Here is a 17,698-nt window from a genome sequence, read left to right on the forward strand (position 1 = left end):
ATATATCTCTTTCTATATATATCTTTGTATCTATATATATCTGCATCTAATATACCTATCATATATCTTATATATGTTAGATATATCTTATATATTTTATATCTCTAACTCCGGGCTAATATCAGTGTCGCGTAAACGACGCCTAGAAGCCTAAAAGTACCGTTTGAGAGCTCCAAGTTTTAATGTTCAGCACGTACCTGCAGATACGACGCGCACGCGTGAACCTACGGTTTCCTGAAAATAGAAGTAAGATTATCTGGCTTGTTGAGTCAGAACACTGACACCATGGCGACAAAAAATCGCTGGCAGGATTCCAATACGTCCAATAAAGTTGCGAGACGTTTTTTTTATTATTTCTCCGACCTGCGCCGGCTGTACAAGCGCTCGAAAAATTCGGCTCTACTGCGAAGGAATACGTCTTGGCGGTCGTAGTCGAACCGTTCCCGTGTTCCGCCGAATTCAGATGGTGCGAGATCACGAGGACAGATCTTCCAGAACTGCGAGACGTCGTTGCCGACGAAGTGGATCTGGAAATTTGAAGTGCGAAAGAGAGCACCACTAAATTCTCTGCATCGCTTACAGGAACTACCGCACAGAAATCCTTGTCAGAGAAATTCTGTGTGCAAAGAAATGTGCTGAAAAACTTCAGTGTCTTTTCAATATTCTTCAGGGGTTAGATTTTTTGGTTTAAACAGAGATCCACTGGTAAAAACGTGCTAAAATTGTTCTTTAATGCAATCGCATAAAATTGCTTATCGGGTAAAAAATGTCGTCGGTCATAAATTCGCCGACTGGTTGGAGGGAATAGACGTCACCAGGCCTGTAGAGACATCGGACCGAAAGTGAAATCTCTTTCGGTAAAAGTAACTTAATGCCATCTGATGCAAGCTGAAGGTATTTAGATGTCCCTGTAAATTTTTGATATTGGGTTTTAACCGAAAAAGGTCAGTATTTCTGGCATGCTTATAATGAATAGCTGGCTATGAGTACAAGTTACAATAAGTCACGGGACAATATCGATAATGTGCTGGAATCGGAAGCGCGGTTAGACAACGGCATCATTTTAATATTGTGCTGTGGTTGTGTTTCGTGGCATTAATCTGCGGACTTCGGAGCCGCCACCTCCTAGCTAAGTGGTAGGGTAGCATAGCGCCGTCTGCTTTCACTTATTACGGATGCGCAGAGCTCACCAGAGGACACCGACACAAGGGAAAAGGCAAAGGGGACGCGCGCGCTGTTTATGAACGAAGTTGACCAATGTGGCAATGACAAGCTCAAACCGTCACAAAAGTGTCTTCGATTGGTTAAGTACGTTTTTCAAGGCATATAAGGACACTGACAACTATTAGAACCGAAATAAGCAACTATCCACCCGAAAACATGCTTAAGTATCATTCTTTCTCTGCTTCAGCATGCGGGCCGTACGATGAGTGGTCTTCTCGCTCAGCGCACTGAGCAACCAGAAGGTTTTTAGAGCTGAGCATTCACATACGGTATTGCCTAATGGCCCGACCGTTCTTCGGCATTTTTGTCTTTTGTCATGTCTGTACGGCTCCTTCAGCAAGAATAGCTCTTATTACGACAATTTATATGTTACTGCTACCAGGGATTTGCCTACACACTCACTAGGGGGGTTTACTCACCCCTTTGTTTTTCTGAAGGCGCAACCCTTAATTCGTAACGAATTATTTTTGTTTTTGAGCATCAGGGGGAATTGTGTCTAATAGCGCCAGAAGAAGGGCATGTACGCGAAAGGAGGCATCTTGTTGTCCCACCTCTTGCGTGTGGCAGCAGTAAATTCATATCTAGATGTCAGTGTCATGCAAATCGTCGTGGCTGATGTCAACGCTCCGACATGCTCCTTCCAACTGTGTGCATAGTGCTGAGCATGGATTATAGTTACTGGCGTGTGCGTTACATTACTGACAGTTTACGCGAGTAGCGCTGAATAGTTTTTTTTAATGGGGCTTAATGGTAGTAGTCGAAACTGCTGTGTAATTTCTCGACACATTTAATGTCATCTTTGTTCTTTAGTATTGTCTATTCATGAATACGGCCTTACCTCTTGGGCAAAGAGAATTGCTCACAAACTTTGTTATGAGCGTTAGAGTGAATAAACTTTGCTAATGGTACGCTGCGGATCAACGAAACAAATAAAAAAAATTAAAAATGACGGTTGCTTCTCTACCCTCAACACCCCCATGCCAAATACGGTGGGCTACACGCCTCTGAATAACTAACGAGCCTAACCAGCCAGCTAGTTAGCACGTCTTAGCTATATTCTAATGTACTACACCGCTGACAATCCTTTGGCGAGAAAAGTGATCTTCTAACTCAAAAACCCTATTTTTAAAAATCGTGTAAAATTTTAGGTGAAAAACCATGCAGATTGCATAGCGTCATTACTACACGCTTCGGATCTGCCGCATAATTCTAGTCCAGCAAGCTAGCATCCTCATTCTTTAGGCTTCTGTTTTTCCTACTGCTTCAGGTACTCCCTTCAATATTTCGCTTTGAAGGATTTGATTGAGAGATTTTGATTTAGAGATTTGCTTTAGAACTAGCACAATAACGTTTACAGTTGTTATTAAAAAGTTATCTGTCCAATTACTGCGTTGCATCTTGTATTGCTTAATATGCACAGTCCCTAGGTTAGCCCACGGCGTATGTTACTCATTTGCGTGCAAATACTGCAGTATCATTGAACACTTCCCTGAAACACACATTTTTTAGTGCGGCCTCCGCTTTTAGGACTTCAGTAAACAGAACAGTGAAGTTAGGAACCTACACGCACGCCAGAATGCGAAAAAATGTACTTTAAAGAAAATATTTCCTTCCAGTGAGCAAGAGCTCTGACAACACTCACTAAGATAACATTGTTCCACGCCATTTTCAGTCTTTGAACTTGACCGCTGAATTGCCAGTACAGACTGCACACCGCCAACGGCTATAGTAGTGAGGATTCCGGAATACATAAGGCGGAGCGGGAAACAACTGCCTGCTGACGCAGGTACTGCTTTCGAGCTTTATCACCTTTGACTGCTCTCTTCCTTTTCCATCTCGCCTGTTTCGTGTTTTCATCTGAAGAGCAGTCGTGAGAAAAAAAAAAAAAGGAAAAAATGAAAGCAACGACTTTTTAGGCGAACTCTACACCAAGCCTGCAGCCTAACAATGTTATCCGCGCTAAACGTAATGCATTTTCGTTTGGACGAAATGCATTTCGCCGAGATTTCAGATATCGGCATGGTTCGATATACGAGGTCTGTTAGAAAAGTATCCGACTATTTTTTTTCGCGAACACCTGGTGGATATGAAACAAGCGCGCTTACAGCAGCCGACCTTGAACCCTTGTGCGCATGCACGAATTTTTTCCCGCCTGCCGATAGCGTCAGTCGCTGGGAAGCAGCGTTTGAGTGAGGCAGTGCGCAGTGCTCTCGTCGGTTTTTTGTTGCAAGGAAAATGGCAGAGCGAGAGGAGCAGCGCTACTACCTCAAATTTTGCCAGAAACTTGGCGATAGCCAAGTGGAAATCATTCGAAATGTTCAGACGGCTTTTGGTGATGATGCTATGAGCAGCACACAGATTAAGCAGTGGTGCAACTGGTTTAAAGACGGCCGCACATCCGTGGAGAGAGATCCACGCTCCGGTCGGCCATCAACATGCCGAAATGACCAGGTAACTGCCGAAGTGAACGCTGTGGTGATGCGGGACTGTTGTGTGACTATCCGAGAAATTGCAGAAGAGGTGGACATCAGCAATTTTTCTGCACATTCCATTATCACCGAAGATTTGGCCATGGAGAGAGTTGCGGCGGAATTCGTGCCAAAGCTGCTGACGGTGGAGAAAAAGCAGCTTCGTGTTGAAGTCTCACAGGGGATGCTGGATTCCACAAACAGTTACCCTGACTTCACCGACGCCGTAATCACTAGTGACGAGTCTTGGGTGTACGGGTACGACCCGGAAACCAAATCCAAGTCGTCACAGAGGACGCATTCCACGTCACCAAGACCAAAGAAGGCCCGCCAAGTGCGCAGCAATGTCAAAGTGATGCTCACTGCTTTTTTGACTCCCTCTGTGTGGCACACCACGAGTACGCACCCCACAGGGTCAAAGAATGACTAAACAGTACTACAGCGATGTCCTCCATCGCCTACATGGTGCTGTGCGGCGCAAGAGACCGGAATTGAGGTCAACAAGAAATTGGCGCATCACTCGCGGCATTGCTCCAGCACATTCCTCGCATTTGATTCAGACTTTTCTGGCAAAAAACCAGACTCCTGTAGTTCAACAGGCTCCTTACTCTCCTGATATGTCCCCCTACGACTTCTGGCTGTTTCCTAAAATCAAGAGGTCATTGAAAGGAGCGCGATTTCAGAAAAGAAAGGACATTATGGCTGCAACGACAGCAGAGCTAAATTCCATTCCGAAAAGGGCCTTTTTGGAATACTTCCAGCAATGGCAGCACCGCTGGGAGATGTATATGGAGCCTCAAGGAGACTACTTTGAAGGTTACTAGGTTTCTAACGCTCCGGTTATGCCAGTTTTTTTCTTCGGCCAAAGGTCGGATTCTTTTCTAACAGACCTCGTATATTTATTTGCCTGTTTTTCAGAGGCATCGATTCTGTATAATACTGCGTGATAAAAAAAGGAGACTAGTACAGTGTGTGGCATAAAGTTCTTACCCTGCTGAGAAGCTTACTACTCAGGAAAGGCTTCACTGCTGAAAACAGGAATTCTGTCACTGGTGGGTGATTCACGATGTACACCGCCTTTATTCGCATTGGCACGCAATCCTGCAAATAATCACAGCAAGTTTAGAACAACCACTGAAACCATTTGACGTTTTTAGAAATACTGGCTGAAAAGCAATCCTATGAGCGGACATATTGAGCGGGCTAACCCCCCGTAATAATATTTCTAATTTAACTGCGCTCAGCGTGTAGCGTATCAACCATGCGAGTAGCGTGGTTGATAAGCTTTTCGTAGACAGTTCGTTGCATCTTGTTGAGTTTAAACGCAATTTCTGCTAAATATTGGAGCTTTCTTCCGTGCCACCTCGCTAAATATAGCCATCCTTGTCTAAGGCTGCCACACAACAGGGATATACAACTGTATGTTCTCCTTTCACTGCATCGTGTGGATAAGAAGTGGAGGCAAATTTGGGATGAGACTAATAACGGCAGCATGCTTTTTGCTCTATAAAATAACTGTTAGATGAATCTATACAAGTGGTTAAAAGCGTCCAAACAACGGTGACTATGTTCTTTCTCCTCCTAAGGGTTCTTCCTCCTCCTAAGTGTGGTGGAGGCCCGCTAACACATGTTTCACGTGAGATACTTCAATTTCCCAGCTGATGTTTCGCCACCAGAGATACCTGTACTGTATGTACCCCAACTATTTGAACCAGCTGAAATAAGGCATCGGTTGAGATCGGATACATGTCATAAGAAGCAAAGGCGGAAACGTTATAGATAAATAGGACAGGGGAAATAAACCTCCGGTTACTAAAGAGTGCGTTAGAAACGATCAAGTAAGTGCACATATTCAGCAAATCTCGCGGCCCTGCGGAGATACTTTCCGCTACCATCAAACGCATCCTTTCAAGAGGTTCTGGGTACTGGATTGGGGAATAACTAGGTATTAGAAGCACCGAAGAGCACTTTAGTAAGTAATTCAGGGGATGAATTGCAACGCATTCTTGATGGCCTCAAAAAAGTGGAAGCATAGGCCTAAAATTTCGTAAAACTAAACTCTGAGAAACAGAACTTGTGTCCCTGCATAGCTGGCCTGCGCAGCCATTAAAGCCGGATGAAACTTAGCGCCCGTCCAGTGTCCATCCTCTCTTCTGTGTTTGGTGTGTGCGCTAGATGCTTCATGAAAACGAAAGCCATATAGCCCGTCTACAAGCTCTTTTAAACTGAACAGGAGTGTACGATAGGTGGCCAGGTATTGCAAATAGTATGGCGATGTTTGCGATGAAAAGAAAATCACCAGAAAAATAAGGGTGTGAATGCAATTGGCAGGCACTTAACTTATGAACAGCAGATGACTAATATGAACTCTCCAAAGAAAGTATACAACTTTTGTACGCTCGCAATGCTGACCTGTGTAGGCTAATCAAAAAGACGAAATTAAATCGAGGGCAGCGCATTGAGTTATGTAAAGGAAGATGGACTTGGACAGGAAAGAAGAAAATGGATTTGGAGAGGAAATGTGATGAGAACACAGAGGCGATGGCATATTAGAGAAACGTTGGGAATACTGAGGTGAGGGCGGGAGAGCCTGGAGGAGTTAATATGACGTGATGAAAGTACCTGGGAGAGAGTTTGGCCGCATCAGGCGTAGGACAAGAACAATAGCGTTCAGTAGGAGACGCGTTCGCCCTGCAATGTACTTATCACGGCTGAGGAAGATGCTGCGAATATATTTAGGTGAGTTCAGTTCAGTGTGGTACAGTGTAAAATAGTGGTTAATGGTTAAGGCTTGCAGGAATATGGTGTTAAGTTTGCTTTCGTAGGCTTCTATTTATCCTGCTTTGATCGTGGCCTTCTTTTGATTGCGAATTTTATGAAAGCTCTTACAATGCTTACGTGCAGCATGCAATTTCTTCCTGGAGTGGGCGGCATACTTTGAAATATAATTGTTACCTCCGATGCTCGTATTTTAATTCTCGGGAAATGTTCATTCCACAGCCACTAAGCTAATTTCGCATGTAATGCATTTAATGAGCAAGTCATTGTTACACCATAATATCGCCGTAAACACAGGATCGTACTTACCTGCGTGCACTGAGCCAACTTAATCAACAACGACGGTGTCAGCTGCACCAGGTGGTAGAAGCTTAAGCCCTTCATGTCAACGATGCCAGCAGCGCCATTAATTTGTGTGACATCGTCAAGAGCAGATCTTCCAGCCAGCAGGAGTGATGCTCTGATCAAGTCTCTGAAAGTGCACACGCTAGGTTTCCAGGCACCTGCAATGCGGAATCGATTGTATCATTCTAGTGCCGTCGTGTGAGCGCAAAACTTAACCAAAACACAACCGCACTTTCTGTAAGCTGTTCGATAAAAGTACATCATCTGAAACGTTGCTTCAAAAAACAGTCTCGTTTTGCGTATTTGGGGAAAGAAAAGCCCTTTTACTTTCACGAACCATACTCATCGCTGTCATCACAACGATTAAGTTCACTCATGCACAAAAGCCTCGCCCACTGGTGGCTTGCCCCACCATGACCACTTTGTGCGTTTGAAATTTTCTTTTTAAGAGAGAGAGAGAGAGAGAGAGAGAAACAACTTTATTGCCATAGATTGGAGGGATTTAGGGCAGGTGGGCTTGGTGTGGCCCCGAGGTGGGGGCGACTTCCTGGGCCCACGAAATGAGTGCCAGTTGGATGCTCATGTCTGGCCTTTTGAGGAGTTGGTTCCATCCTTCTTCGGAGGGAGCTGGCAGTAAGGTTCGAGGGGGCGGATTTTCCGCGCAACCCCAGAGGATGTGTGCCTGGGTGGTGATTTCTCCCTGGTAACAATTTTGGCAGACGGGGTCATATTCCCCGTCTGTGATGAGTGAAAGTCTAGAATGGCTAAGGATGGAGTGCGTCTGCAACCTGCGGAGCAAGCTGGCTTGCGCTCGATTCAAGTCGGGGTGTGGAGGCGGGAACTGGCGTCTCATCTCTCTGTAGAGGTTGGTAATTTCGGCAAAGGTCTGGGGAGCCTCGGCAAGAGCGTCTGGATCCGTGGGGCCGGCCGCCCGGTTGGTTAGTCCTCGGGCTAGTCGGTCGACCCCTTCGTTTCCAGAGTTTCCCGCGTGGGCGGGTACCCAGACCAGGTTGATCTTATGGTCGAGAGTGCAGCCGCGAAGGATGCGTGCAGCGGGGTGGCAGATAAAACCTGCCGAGTAATTTTGTATCACTCTTTTGGAGTCGCTTAGGACTGTGCGCGTACGTGGGTCAGCGATGGCCAGCGCGATGGCGGTTTCTTCTGCCGCTGTCGGAGAGTGAGCTACTACTGTGGCGGCGGTGACGAGAGTAGATTGTGGCGTGGTTGCACAAGCCACGTATGTGTTTGCACTTTGACCTGCAGCATCTACGTATATTGCGTGTTCGTCGGCAAGGTATGTGGCATCTAGTGCTTGGGCTTTCAGCTGACGGCGCGTATCATGGCGGCCAGGTAGCATGTTTTTGGGGATTGGTTTTATAACTAGGCGGCTATAGACCCCTATCGGAATGGGCGTCGTGGGGTGGACGTCGCCTATGGGGTTGATGTTGAGACGGTCAAGTATGAACCGCCCGTGTTTAGTGCGGGAGAGGCGGTGGATTTGGGCGGTCTTGTGTGCCTCTATGAGTTCTGTGAGCGTGTTGTAGATGCCGAGTTGGAGGAGGTGCTGTGTGCTGGCGTACTGAGGTAGCCCCAGTGCCGCTTTGTACGCTGAACGTATAATGCTGTTCACAGCTTCCTCGTCCTTCCGGCGGAGGTGATAGTAGGGGTAGGAGTAGACTATCCTGCTAATGAGGAAAGCTTGCGTGAGCCGACAGAGGTCATCCTCCTTCATACCTCTGCGGCGGGTGCTGATGCGGCGGGTGCTGATGCGGCGGATAAGGCCGTTGATCTGATTGGCTGTGGTGCGGAGGCGCTGAATGGCCTCCGAGTTTTGCGTGTTGTTCTGTATTAACATACCCAGAACGCGGATGGTGCGGACCGGCGGTATGGGATGTGTATGGGGACTGGCAAGCGAACTCGTCTGTCCCTGATGACTAGTAATTCTGACTTCGTGGAGGAGCATGTGAGCCCGTTCGCCTGTACAAAGGAGTGTACTTTATCGATTGCTGTTTGGAGGGAGTTTTGGATTTCCCCGTCAGAGCCAGAGTGGTCCACAGGGTAATGTCGTCGGCATATATTGAGTGTTTGATGTGAGGTATCTCTTCCAGGAGCGGAGGGAGGCCTCTCATTGTAGTGTTGAAAAGGAACGGAGATAGGACTGCTCCTTGTGGTGTTCCTCGGGTGCCTAGTGTGATCTTCTCGCTGTGGAGGTCTGCAATGTGAAGTTCTGCTGTACGGTTATGAAGAAAGTCGGCGATGTAGTTGTAAGTGCGAGTGCCTACATTCATTTGTGAGAGGTTTGCCAGGATGGAAGCATGTGACACGTTGTCGAAAGCCTTGCTGACATCTAGGCTTAGGATAGTTCTTGTAGCTCGGATGGGTCTCGGATCGAGGATGTCGTGTTGGATTTGCCACATAATGTCTTGAGTGGAGAGGCCGGTCCTGAAGCCGATCATAGTGGGGGGAAAAAGGTCCTCTTGGTCTACGTGAGTGTGTAGTCTATTGAGTATGACGTGTTCCATGACCTTTCCCAGGCAGGACGTGAGCGAGATGGGCCTAAGGTTGCCCAGCTCGAGTCGTTTGCCTGGCTTAGGTATGAAAATCACTTTGGCATGCTTCCAAGTGTCTGGAAGGCGACCCTCATGCCAGTGTTGGTTGAAGAGGTCCGTGAGTGCCTCGACGGACTGATCTTCGAGGTTACGAAGCATCTTGTTGGTTATGTGGTCGTCGCCAGCGGCTGCGGTGGTTTTAATCTGGTTGAGGGCGGCGCGGACTTCTCCTGCCGTGATGTCGGCGTCCATGTTGGTGTTCTTTTTAACACAACCAGCAGTTCACTCAATTCTGCCATCCTGAACTATATTATCCTCTATCGTGTAGCCACTCTTAATACTTTAAACAACTTTAGCTTTATCGGAAAAGTGCAAAATATGTGGACGTGGAAAAGACAGTGGTAGCGGTGGGAAACATTTATTCAAGGCTATTTACAGGAGGGAGCGGGGACTGGGCTTAAGGGCCAGCCCCTTACAAATTCTAAGAGGGGACCCTAGTGGCTTCCGCGGCAGCTCGGGCCCTAGCGACGAGGGCTCGTTGGCTCTCTCAGGTAGAGCAGCCGAGCAGGGCAACCTCCCTACTCTCTCAGTTAGGTGAGGGAAGAGGGGGGTAAGCGGGTTAGAGCGGCATGTCCACAACGTGTGGTACACGTCCGAGAACGCGCAACCACAATGCGGGCACTCCCCGTTAAATTTCGGATTAAAATATTGCTGCACTGCGGGGCATAGTACCGTGTTGGTATAAAAGCGAAGGAGCCAACCCTCCTCGCCTTTGGTTAGCCCTTTCGCCGAGGGAGAAAACCGGCTATGCTGAGTTTTATATAATTTAACAATGTCTTTGTAAGTTGTAGGGAAAGATCGAGGTCAACCTGCAACAAGCGGCCATTATCGTGAACAAATACGCTCGCCACTGTGGCCGGGAATTCTCCCCGACCAAATCAGAACTAGTGCACCTTCGGCCGATTCCGAAGTGTATCACCAAACTCACCTCGCCCTTGGTTCGAACTCTCCGCGGTCGGGTTCGAACCCAGGTATTTCGGCTCATTTAATCCTAAAATTGGTACAATGGTGGCGAAATAAAACTGGCGGCGGCCGCGCTTCGATGGAGGCGGAACGCAAAAGGCGCCCGTGTGCTGTGCGATGTCAGTGCACGTTAAAGATCCGCAGGTGGTAGAAATTATTCCGGACACCTCCACTACGAAACCTCTTTCTCTCTTTCTTTTTCATTCCCACCTTTCGCTCTTTCCTTACGGCGGGGTTCAGGTGTCTGCCGAGATATGTGAGACAGATAGTGCGCCATTTCTTTTCCTCAAAAACCAATTTACCGATTTACCAATTTTTTCGCCCGTGTGCTGTGCGATCTCATTGCAGGTTAAAGATCCCGAGGGGGTCGAAATTTTTTCGGAGACGACCACTACGGCGCCGCTTTCTCCCTTTCTTCGTTCACTCTCTGATTTATCTGTTCCCTTACGGTGCGGTTCGGGTGTCCATAGAAATATGTCAGGCACTTACTGCGTCATTTCCTTCCTTCAAAAACCAACTCTCTCTCTCTGTCTTGTTTTTTTTTTTCGTAATTTTAACAAAGGTCACAATCGCTACTCAGTGGGCACCGGAACCACGTCGTGTGTGAAGGAATAATGGAGGGAATGAAAGAAGAAAAGAAGAAAGAGATGCCGTAGTGGAAGGTTGGGTGGTCAAAATATTTTAATGAAATAGTTTAGGAGGCTGTAGCGGCGGTTGGAGCTCTCAGTCCGGAACCCCATTGGCGTAGGCTGCTGTCCGGGCTCTTTCGATGAGTTGCTTTTGACTCTTTTCGTCCGAGCTGGACAGAGCTGCCTCCCACCCCTCCTGCGTTGGCTGGTTATTAGCAGTGATCGCCTGATTTCATTGGCGGGCCCATACCATATGGTACAGGTCTGCCTTCTCCCCGCAGAATAAGGTTTCGGAATAATTTCGACCACCTGGGAATCTTTAACGGGCACTGACATGGCACAACACACGAGCAGCACGAGAGAAAATGAAAATTGGTTTTTGAGGAAAGGAAATGTCGCAGTAATTGTCTCACATACCTTGGTGGACCGCTGGATCATAAGGGAAGGGAAAAAGGAGGGAGTGAAAGAAGAAAGGAAGAAAGAGGTGCCCTAGTGGAGGGCTCCGGAATACGTTTTCTTGGCGCCGTTTGCGTTTCCCCTCCATGGAAGGAAGGAAGAAATAAACTTTAGAAGGAACGTTTTATCGCTTTTAGGCCACTGTCGCCCCAAGTGGTCTTGTAGATTTGATATTTTCTACTAGCTCCGTTGTACTAGATTTGATATTTTGAGCCATGCCAGTGTTTTAGCTGTTCCATTCTATTGCAGCCATTTTGGTTGCTCACCCACAGAGGCTTAGCAGTGATAGCCCCGCAGACAGAAAGGTTGGTTGGTTTATGGGGTTTAATGTCCCAAAGCGACTCAGGCTATGAGAGACGCCGCAGTGAAGGGCTCCGGAAATTTCGACCACCTGGGGTTCTTTAACGTGCACTGACATTGCGCAGTACACGGGCCTCTAGAATTTCTCCACCAAAGAAATTCAGCCGCTGCGGCCGGAATCGAACCCGCGTCTTTTAGGCCAGCAGCCGAGCACCATAACCACCGAGCCACCGCGGCGGCGTCTGAAATTCTAGTGACATTGTACTGTCGCGATAAAGAAATGGGAACAGAGGAGCTAACAGGGGCCGGTTCTCTTTTTTATCGTCCGGCTTTCCTGAAAACTTCTTAAACTCAACTATTTGTGCTGCTTTTCTTAGCAAACAGTGCTAATGGTGATAACGATCGTAATCCATGTAGGCAGTTCTGTTGTAGTATTGTAGAAAGTGACGGTAACCAAAAAGAAAACAGCTTATACGAAAATCACTCTGATGATGCTCATGGCTAACGGCACCAGGGACCAGCAACTTTCCATTGTCCATTTCGCGTCCATTTAGACCTCAGTCATTGGTCGGTCAGATGTACCCGCGGCTTTCAAGCGTATGTGGGAAGCGACCCGGCTATTGGGTTTTCGACGACCAGACCTCACCATTGGCTGCTTATCGCAGCCAAAGACCGCCAATGATAAGGTCCGGTCGCCAAACACCCAATGGCGTAGTCGCTTCCCACACACGCTTGAAAGCCGCGAGTATAAGAGAGCGACAACAGCGGACAAAATGGACAAATGGACAGTGGTCAGTTACGAAATACGGCCACAGGAATCGTTTGAACTACGGTTGATGCTATTAAGTGACTCGGCGCATGCGATACCCTTCGCACTGAAATTTACTCAAAACAAATGGTTGCATATAAACCTACCTAGCCTTAAGAGGGCCACACTTCTTCCGAAGGCATCCGGTTGGGGCGAGACCATTACAAGTTCGTTTTCATGGCAAACTGCCTTGATGGGAACTTTCGCCGGAGTGAGGTCTTCGAAGAACTCTGGGAAGTCTCGGCGCATCTGGGAGAATTTTTTAACCGTCTCGAAGGCCTCTTGGACGCGGTACTTCCGGGCGCGAAGGAACGATACAAGAAATTCATCGTCGGTGGGAATATTGAGTGATGAAGTCCCTGCAAACGAATAACAAACGCATAAGATGACTGGAGCCATTAGTTAGAAGCGAAATTTTTCTCGTTTCATTCTTTACCCTTAATTCACTTGTAAGTGCCACTTTCTGGCTCTGTCACCCTCTGAATTTAACTAGCTTTGTTTAACTAGCCGACGCGGTCCAGCGATAAAGGGGCAAATATGAGTGAATCGCTACACATGAAAAGCTCTAGTTTTTATATTGCAAAGTGCCCTACGAAGTGCACCTACAGTACCATCAAGCTTGCCTGGCATTGTTTACTTGGCGCTTAAGGCTAACACCGTTTTTACACACATAGGAGGCGCTGACCTGATACGGCGCCGTCATCTGATACGGCTTGCGGTTCGCTTCCTGTCGTTTATTATGCAGTTTGAGGACAATTTATATAGGCTGTCTAGGCTGTCTACAATGAACGGCTGTATTAACGAGCAAATCTAACACACTCGATAGCATGCCGCACTTCAAGAGAAGCTTATGTGATTAATAGAAAGATCCAGCTGATAGAGCGCGTTTTGTATGTCCGGCTTCACAATACACATTTATCGTGACACTTAAAAGGATATAGCTTCGAAATGACGTCGCATATTTTGCCGCACACATCTTCAAAACACTCGCCAATCGTTAATGAACGGCTTTCCCCATGGGTACTGTGAAAGGAAAAATATTTTCAAAATTTTTTGTTTACATGTTTTTTTATGGGTCGCGCCGCCATCCGACACCTACACACTCCGCCAAATGTAACTCCCGCTCGCACGTATAGCTGTGGCTTGAAAATACATCGCGTTCAAATGACGCTTCATACTTTCGCAATTTGTTGTAAGATGTAGCCGGCTTTCCTGCACGAACGGACAACATCATAGGTGCACTGTGCAATCAGAAAACTTCTTTGAAAAATTTGTTTGCATGTATTCCTATGGGTGTGACACCAGCTTTTACCCCCCGCCGGCGACAGCGGCGCCACGACATCTTGCTCGAGTCACAGATCAAATCAAATCAAATCAAATCAGATTTTCTTTCAGTATTAACAATACTGAGGGAACTTAGACAAAAAGCCATACTCGGCTTACGAGGTCTGCGCTCTCTTACAGGGCATGCAGTTCAACAAGTACATCGGGTCATCGCATTTCACAGACAGTTCACATAGAAGATCATTGTAGCAGAGGAATAACCGGCAAATATATAATTTCTAACATTGATTGTACAATAAAAAATTTAAATATTTGAAAGCCCTTATACAACACCGAATACAGGAGAATTCAGCAGTGTTGGTAGTATATAGGATAGTTTTTTGGGGGTGCTCATTGTTTGTGCGGGCTCCTGGAGCTTGCCAGTGTGCATTCACTCGCAAACGGAGGATTGTTTTTTCGCACTCAAACCTGAAAGATGTTGCAGGAATGTGTCGTGTTTAAAAGATGTGTGATAAAGTTTTAGTAGCGTATTGTCGTACAGAGTAGTTACGGGTGCAAGAATTAGTGCCCAGCAAATGGGCTCAGTTCGGGCGTAATACAGTTTATTGACACCAAGACGTACCGATTTTTTTTGTAGTTATACAGTTTGTCTTTGTTTGCTGGTGTCGTGGTACCCCATGCCAGAAAACAATAACTCGGCTATGACAAAAACAAAGCCTTTGAGATTAATAGCTTGACATTCTTTGGCAGAAGGAAACGTAACCTGCATAACATTCCAACTGTCTTAGAAAGCTTTCTTAGTAACGTGTCTACTTATTTGTTCCACATCATGCGTTTCTCGAAAAGTACACCGAGACTCTTATATGTGCGAACAAACTCTATATCTGTAGAACCGAGTTTCAAATGCAGGTTGCTGTCAGTGCTGTGCTGTTTTGGCCGGAAAAGTGCAGCCGTTGTTTTAACAGTATTTATGGTTAATGAGTTTGTGTTACACCACGTGTGCAGTTTTTCTAATTGAGAATTTCCATTTCTTATTAGCTCAGACACGGTGGCATTTTCAGAAATATGCTCATATCATCGTAAATCACTAATTTAAATGTACTGTCAATTTTCACATAACTATTAACAAGTTAAGTAGCAAAGGACCTAATATGCTACCTGTGTTATCATATTAGGTGATATTCTATCCGTATTAGTCTATACTATGTTTCACACATCCCCTGCATCGCTGTAAAAGCTAGTGGCCTTGTTTGCGATGCGAAAGCACTATCACGCATTGCTGCCGAAGGCGGAAACTGAGCAGTACTGCACTTTTTAAGTTGATAGTAGCAGTAGTGGTTTCGTCTCTGTTTTGTGCCTCAATAGGCAGAAACTGGGTCATTATGTTGGTAAGACACAGTTTTATCTCTCGCCAAGTTCTCCAAGGGCGCATACTGCCTTCCTCCATTTCTCGCTTTTGTTCGTGTCGGTTTATTGTGAATTCAGCTGCTTTCCACCCAGTTTCGAGAAAATGGCGTCTCTTGATGCGACCTGAAGGACTTAACCTGCCAGTGCATTTTGTAAGGTTCAATCCACACAGCGCTGTGTTTCCGTAGAATTTGGATAAATCAAATCAATTAATTAAAGAAAATCGCTTTAGGAACAAATTTCACTCCCGCACGCTGGCCGAGATCTGGTCGCCGGAAGAAAGCACGACCTCTTGGCATTCAGCGGAAGACATCCTTATTTTATTTTTTAATTTTTGTGCAGAATCCAGTGCGTTTCACGCTAGGAGCCACACTGAGTACAGTTGTGGAGAGGAAACAAATCATAGTCGAAGAGACGCTACTAGCAAGAAATTTAAAATACATCTTAAATGAAGCTAAAGGACAACTCATTCAGCCGTGCTATGTTTGTCAGGAAAATAAACCAGAGGATTTGGCACCACTTCACTCTTAATTCATCGGGTATGCCTGAGCCCTTTGCGCTTTTTCTCGTCTGAATAGATGAAAGAGCGAGACACCCAGTAATCGTTAAGTTTTCGGCGTATAGGAAGAAGAGCACACTCAAAAGATAACTGCCGAACATTTCCACATGTTTAATATTCATAGTGGTTTCCTGAACAAGGCGCTCGTAATTTTTTCAAGTTATTTTTCATTGCAACAATTCTCGAGGCTTTCCTTTGACACATCAGAATGCCGAAATAAATATCATATAGACTCATGTTGAGGTCGCACTTTTAGTTCTAAATTTTGACGGGCTGAGGCCTTTGCATGAAAGCTCCATTTCTACGTTGAATTTCCCTGATCACACTGGAACTCAGATTGTGCGTACCGCTTTTGCACGACAACCCGTACATTAAGGAGGTTTAGTGTAGGCCAGAGATCCCTTCATGCAGATAACAGAATGAAAGTCTAGATGATACAGCGACAGATGGAAACCACTCGGAATAAGTCAGGTTACGGTTAATTGGAGAGACATGGGAGGGGAATTTGCCCTGCAGTGGGCGTAGTCAGGCTGATGAGGTTTCTCACTCGAGCGTAAATGAAGTCTAGATGATACAGCGGCAGGTTGAAACCACTCGCAATAAGTCGCGTTACGGTTAATTGGAGAGACATGGGAGATGCATTTGCCCTGCAGTGGGCGTAGTCAGGCTGATGAGGTTTCTCACTCGAGCGTAAATGAAGTCTAGATGATACAACGACAGGTGGAAACCACTCGCAATAAGTCGCGTTACGGTTAATCGGAGAGACATGGGAGAGGCATTTGCCCTGCAGTGGGCGTAGTCAGGCTGATGAGGTTTCTCACTCGAGCGTAAATGAAGTCTAGATGATACAGCGACAGGTGGAAACCACTCGCAATAAGTCGCGTTACGGTTAATCGGAGAGACATGGGAGAGGCATTTGCCCTGCAGTGGACGTAGTCAGGGGGATGAGGTGTCTCACTCGAGCGTAAATGAAGGTTCGACGGACGGTTTCAGATGCCGCCTCGCGCGCGAAACCTGTGGCCGTCGGTGCTAGGGTGTGCTTTCTCTCTCGTTTCGCGGCGAAAAACATTGAGATAGTCAACTTAACGTGATATTAACGAGAGAGCATTAAAAGTCTAATCGGGAAAAAAATGTGGCGTCGGTCATCAAATTCACGCATTGGCTGGAGAGAAACGACTTCATCAAAAACTACACGAAGAAGGTAGAGAGATGAACGCACCTTCTATAAGTCGCCGTAAGTACTGCAGGGACTTCTTCTTCGTTTCTGGTGTCTCGCCCAGTTCAAGCCTGGCCGTTTCTTCGAGGCTCGGGTGTGGCCTTCGTTGAGCTTGCGTCTCAGCTGCCTCTCTCATCGTCGCAGCCACAGTCTCTACGGCGGAAAGAACGCGCTGCTCTGTTCTCGAACACTTTTTCCTTGATCCGTTAAACAGGTTGCTCGTTCGATGATATTTTTTTTCGCAGGTAATTTTTTTCTTTTCATGTCAAGTCGGCGCATGCATACTTTCCGGTTTCCTTGCTAGGTAACCTCAGAGAAGGTATGTCAGTTTTCAAGCAGGTACAATAATTTTTCTGAAAAACTTAACTCTATTCAGTATTCAACACATCCACTTCGCAGAGGAACGAATATTTTGCAGTGATATAGTATATATGAGTGAAATACTGCTGTGCCGGCACCTTTCCACTGAGTGGTTATGGTGCTCGGCTGCTGACCCTAAAGACGCGGGTTCGGTCTCGGCCGCGGCGGTCGAATTTCGATGGAGGCGAAATTCTAGGGGTCCGTGTACTGTGCGATGTCAGTGCACGTTAAAGAACCCCAGGTGGTCGAAATTTCTAGAACCTTTCACTACGGCGTCCCTCATAGCATGAGT

At 46.5% G+C, this 17,698-nt stretch overlaps 1 protein-coding gene across 1 annotated transcript; it reads right to left on the minus strand.

Moving 5' to 3' along the window:
- Nucleotides 1–117: 117 nt before the first annotated feature.
- LOC149371053 (alpha-tocopherol transfer protein-like) lies at nucleotides 118–17,195 on the minus strand. Its single transcript, XM_089564505.1, has 5 exons — nucleotides 17,050–17,195; nucleotides 12,688–12,939; nucleotides 6,780–6,973; nucleotides 4,683–4,793; nucleotides 118–527 (listed from the first exon to the last, which is right to left on the minus strand). The coding sequence occupies exons 1-5, from the start codon at nucleotides 17,180–17,182 to the stop codon at nucleotides 351–353; spliced, it is 867 nt and encodes a 288-aa protein (XP_089420631.1). The 5' UTR covers nucleotides 17,183–17,195; the 3' UTR covers nucleotides 118–350.
- Between the last annotated feature and the right edge of the window lie 503 nt (nucleotides 17,196–17,698).

The sequence above is a fragment of the Amblyomma mixtum genome, chromosome 1 (assembly GCF_055824585.1).
Source record: "Amblyomma mixtum isolate Tamu chromosome 1, ASM5582458v1, whole genome shotgun sequence".
NCBI classification, from domain to species: Eukaryota; Metazoa; Arthropoda; class Arachnida; order Ixodida; family Ixodidae; genus Amblyomma; species Amblyomma mixtum.